General features: G+C 50.1%; 1 protein-coding gene across 2 annotated transcripts; it reads right to left on the bottom strand.

Moving 5' to 3' along the window:
• Positions 1-1,635: 1,635 nt before the first annotated feature.
• On the bottom strand, positions 1,636-2,963 carry LOC127297131 (homeobox-leucine zipper protein HOX12). 2 transcript variants are annotated; one of them, XM_051327409.2, is made up of 3 exons: positions 2,620-2,963; positions 2,176-2,510; positions 1,636-2,052 (listed from the first exon to the last, which is right to left on the bottom strand). In XM_051327409.2, exons 1-3 carry the CDS (start codon positions 2,717-2,719, stop codon positions 1,771-1,773), a joined length of 717 nt encoding a protein of 238 aa, XP_051183369.1. In that variant the 5' UTR covers positions 2,720-2,963; the 3' UTR covers positions 1,636-1,770. The 2 variants fall into 2 exon arrangements, with proteins under 2 accessions (XP_051183369.1, XP_051183370.1); XM_051327410.2 differs by having other exon boundaries at positions 2,629-2,959.
• Between the last annotated feature and the right edge of the window lie 1,249 nt (positions 2,964-4,212).

The raw sequence follows: 4,212 nt of genomic DNA, 5'->3' as shown, positions 1-4,212 counted from the left end.
CAGAGAGCAGCTGCATAAACTACCAACACATATGCGGAATTTGCATCAGTGGTACCTTGATGCATGCAAGGAGAAAAAAATGTACATCGTGGCGAGTATACCATGGGAATATTACTACCGAAAGGAGGAGATCCATATTGAGATGAATGAACTCTGGCAGTTATTCAATCTAGAAGCCCTCGACAAATCTCTCATGAGTTGCTATTGCTTGTAAGTTGTTAACTACATATAAGTTCATTTTCATTCAGTTCATGTTCGTTTTCATTGCATATATATACTCATTATATCTTATGGGTTCTCTTTTGCAGATCAAGATCGGTGAGTGCAAAAGTAATAATATTATCAATGTTGGGTTTGTTGACCCGTATAAAATACATGTTGAAACGGTGAAGCATAAACGCGAAGAAACGGGGGGAAACCTACTAAGGTTTTTGGGGCAGCAATATTTCTGTGATTCAATATTGTTTCCTTACAACTACGAGTGAGAGTCTTAATGATCTTTTATATATGCACATTCAATTTTTCTTACTCGATGTTAAGTGTAATTCCTGACGTATATGCATAACATGTGCAGCTTCCACTTTGGATTCTACTAGACATTCAACCTGATAAGGGAATAGTTGAAGTAAAAGACCCACTTTGAGTAGAGGCCTGGACGGGTTCCAGGACTTGCGAAGTTGCTCCAAGTGTAATTTCCTTCATCGCCGCGCTTTATCTTTCGTGAGATATCAATTAATTATCCACTCATTCAATCATTCTTTTGCATGGCAGGGCTTGGCAAGCTTTGAAGAATGTTCATAAGGAGATTACCTTTGCAAAGAAGCTAACATTTAATCCTGTACCGTGCCCCCAAGCCACAAGGGACGAATCTATGTGGATACTACGTTTGCGAGTCCATTCGCATGTTAACCACTGAGAAGCAGAACAGAAATAAATTCGACGTAAGCAATAACATTCACAACTTTATTTATTATCATCAATATTTCGTTATCAAGACTGATATAGTCATACTCATCTCATTTTCGTATATAGGTCGACTTCATGCGGGACAGACTCCAACCAAAGGACCACGCACTCGGAATCGCGGAGGAACTGCGGGACTTTTGGTTAGAGAAGTAATAAACAACAAAGGCTTGTTTAGTCCAGATAGTTGTTCTACCTCCAAATAGACGGTCGTTAGTACCGTTTGTCGATCGTGAGCTCCATGTATATATGTAGGGAACCTACGAATATGTGTAAGGGGAATCGACTTCTGCTTCCAATCTTTGTTTGATCGATCTATATATATATAATGAATGAATGTGTACAACTTCTAGTAGCGTACAAATATATGCAACTTTTATTTTCGGACGAAAAAAATGAAATAACAGGCGGTCGGTGGCGGGGGGAGGGGTCTTGCACCCTCAAACCCTAAAGCGAAGCGTTGTGCGCGCGCCACGTAGAGGGCCTTTTGTCGCGGGTGGTAATACCGCCCGCGACAAAAGGGCCTGTGCCCTGCGCGCCCCGCGGCTGCCACGTGGTGGACCTTATGTCGCGGGTCGTAAGTGACCCGGGATAAAAGGCCACCCTTTTATCGCGCCTTGCTTGTCGCGGCTGGCCGCCCGCGACAAAAGGCCCTAACCACCCGGATCAAAAGGCCTGTTTTCCACTAGTGACTGCTACTTGCATACGTTATTACCCTGCAGTTTACCGTTGATTAAATAATTAACATTGATCATCATAGTAATGAAACTAGAACTGTTGGCGTGCTATCCCTCGATCCAAGTTAAATCAGCTGCAGAATTGGTCGTAGACTCCTCCGAAGTAGCCGCCGGCCGCCAAGTCCATCATGTAGCTGTTGTAGTCGTACTCGCTCATGTATGTCAGGTCGGCTTCCACCTCCTCCATCCCGAACTGCCCCACCACCACCGCCGCCGGGGTGTGTGTCACCGTCGAGAGCGACGACGAGCTCGGGCTGCTCATACCGCCGCCGCACCCACTTGTCGCCGCCGCAGCAATGAGCTTGCTCTTCTCCTCCTCCGCCTCCGCCAGCCTCGCCTGGAGCCTCAACAGCTGCACACCATACACGCACACATGTTAGTACATCTAGCTTAACAGCCAAGAGTTTCTGACATAATACTGCATCTGCATGACTGCATGGTGTGACAGAGTCTAAGGCTGTTGCAGTGTGTGTACCTCGGCCTCGAGGTGGCAGTTGTGGACGACGACGGAGTCGTGGGCGGCGCGCAGCTTGGAGAACTCCTCCTCGATGAGCTTGCTCTTGTAGCGGGCGCGGCGGTTCTGGAACCACACGGCCACCTGCTTTGTGTCGAGGCCAAGCTCCGCGGCGAGCTTCAGCTTGCGCGGCGTCTCCAGCTTCCGTTCCTTCCTGAAGCTCATCTCCAGGAACTGCGCCTGCTCGTCGCTCAGCTTCCGCTTCTTCGCCGCCGCGTCGTCGCCATCGCCTGCCGACGCCGACTGCCTCGCCTTCCGCCTCCGCCGCTGCCGGCCGGCCTTCTTCTGCTCACCACCTGCACAACGCATTGCGGTGATGAGTCGAGGTCTTGCACCCACAAAGAGCTATAGCACAGACACCGTACATAGTGCGCTAGCTAACTCAGTCATCAGAGGGAGGATTACCAAACTCACCGGAGCATGGTGTGGCGGCGTCGGCCGGGGAACTCTGATCCGGGAAGGAGAAGGAAGGGAACAGCAGCATGTCTTCGTCCACGAGGTTCATCTTCAAGCAGACACGAGAACACTAGCTTGTGGGTACCTTCTTGATCGTGTGTGTTGCTTCAGAATTTGATATGCTCCGATCGAGATGCTTTGGGCTTTGGAGCTTGGATATTTTGAGAGAGTCGGGCGCTATCTAGCTAGCTAGCAATCTGCTGTGCTGTCCAGTGACCGGTGGCCGAGTCTGTGAGCTCCGAGCTTGGGCGGGGAATTTATAATGGGAGCTGAGGTGAGGTACTACTGGCAGTCTGGCACTGGTAGTAGATAGGAGATGAGACTTAATAATTCCTCGTGTGGAGCCGCGAGAAAGGGATGCGTGTGTGTCGTGCTGTTAATTGTCTTCTGCCGATGACGATCACTGTGTGCCGTGCTAACTTTTCTGATCTAGTTTTGGATAATGGAAAATGAAACGGGAGCGGTCTGGCCGGGTATCTGCAAACAACCTAGGCGAGTGAGAGGTGAAGCTTAATTGACATGCTTACGTAGTACTTTCCCATGTGATTAATTAAGAACATTGTGGTGACTTTTGGCGAAAAGGACGCACGCGCGCGCCGGGTGAGTGGAGATTGACTTTTTTTTTTGGGCGAAAACTGTGAAATTCTTGTGCATTTATCGCTTTCTGACGATGGTTTTTGCCGCGCACAAATAGTCGTGCGATGAGGGGTTGAACGGTGCCGAGGTCCGATTGTTTTTTGTGGCCAAAGCGGTGACCCTAGGAGGGAGAACGGCGCCGATCATCACCATCTTCAGGATACCCGGATCTTGGATTTCCTCGGGAGCAGCCCGAGCAACGAGATGAGACATGCATGCAACGACGATGTCTTCAACAAGTTAAGGACGCATAAGACACCACCATTGTTCGTCATTACTGAAATCGGTCCGGTTTTTTACTTGCAGTTGTGCATCCCGCCGAACCCACACCTCCGCCCCGCAAGGTAGTCGGCCACCAATCGCTTGGCCTCACCGCCGCACACGCCATCCACTGCCCATATCACCATAGCCGTCACGAGAAGTTGCCCACGCCTGCAGTTAGACCGGTGGGCTTCTCCTAGTGTCGACCTACGGCCCCGGCGCAGGCTGCTAGGGTTTGATGGGTCGCTGAAAGGGGCGGTGACACACTGACGTACAGATGTTAATGAAGTCCGGGTTGAAAGCCGCTGTAACTTAGGTGTGAAAGTGCGTGATGTGCAGCTTGATTTGGCTAGCCGGCTCTAGCGGTTTTAGCTGTAGAGTTTCGGTTGCACAAGTTAGCCATGGATCGGAGCGAGCGCATGGGCTGTGTCGGCTTCCGGGGTCCGGCCGGAATGCACACGACACGACGACGACGACGACGATGAGCACGCCTAGCAAGACAAGCGGCCTGACGTCAACTGCTTTAATTTGCACGCACGCTTGAGCTGCCCCTTTCTACAAAAAAAAGTTTGGCACACCTGCCTGCCAGATATCCATTTCCAAGTGTACGAGCACACGCTTTCATATCTCTCCCAAAGTACGTGA

The sequence above is a fragment of the Lolium perenne genome, chromosome 4 (assembly GCF_019359855.2).
Source record: "Lolium perenne isolate Kyuss_39 chromosome 4, Kyuss_2.0, whole genome shotgun sequence".
Lineage (NCBI taxonomy): Eukaryota > Viridiplantae > Streptophyta > Magnoliopsida > Poales > Poaceae > Lolium > Lolium perenne.
Note: the sequence above shows the minus strand (reverse complement) of the source record. Positions and strands in the feature narration are given on the sequence as shown.

Excerpts from the sequence above, each read along its gene's own strand:
- LOC127297131 (XM_051327409.2), bottom strand. The coding sequence starts at position 2,719 with ATGAACCTCGTGGACGAAGACATGCTGCTGTTCCCTTCCTTCTCCTTC. Across the intron at positions 2,511-2,619 it reads ACCATGCTCCGGTGAGTTTG|GTGGTGAGCAGAAGAAGGCC; the intron begins GTAATCCTCCCT and ends TGCGTTGTGCAG. Across the intron at positions 2,053-2,175 it reads ACTGCCACCTCGAGGCCGAG|CTGTTGAGGCTCCAGGCGAG; the intron begins GTACACACACTG and ends TATGGTGTGCAG.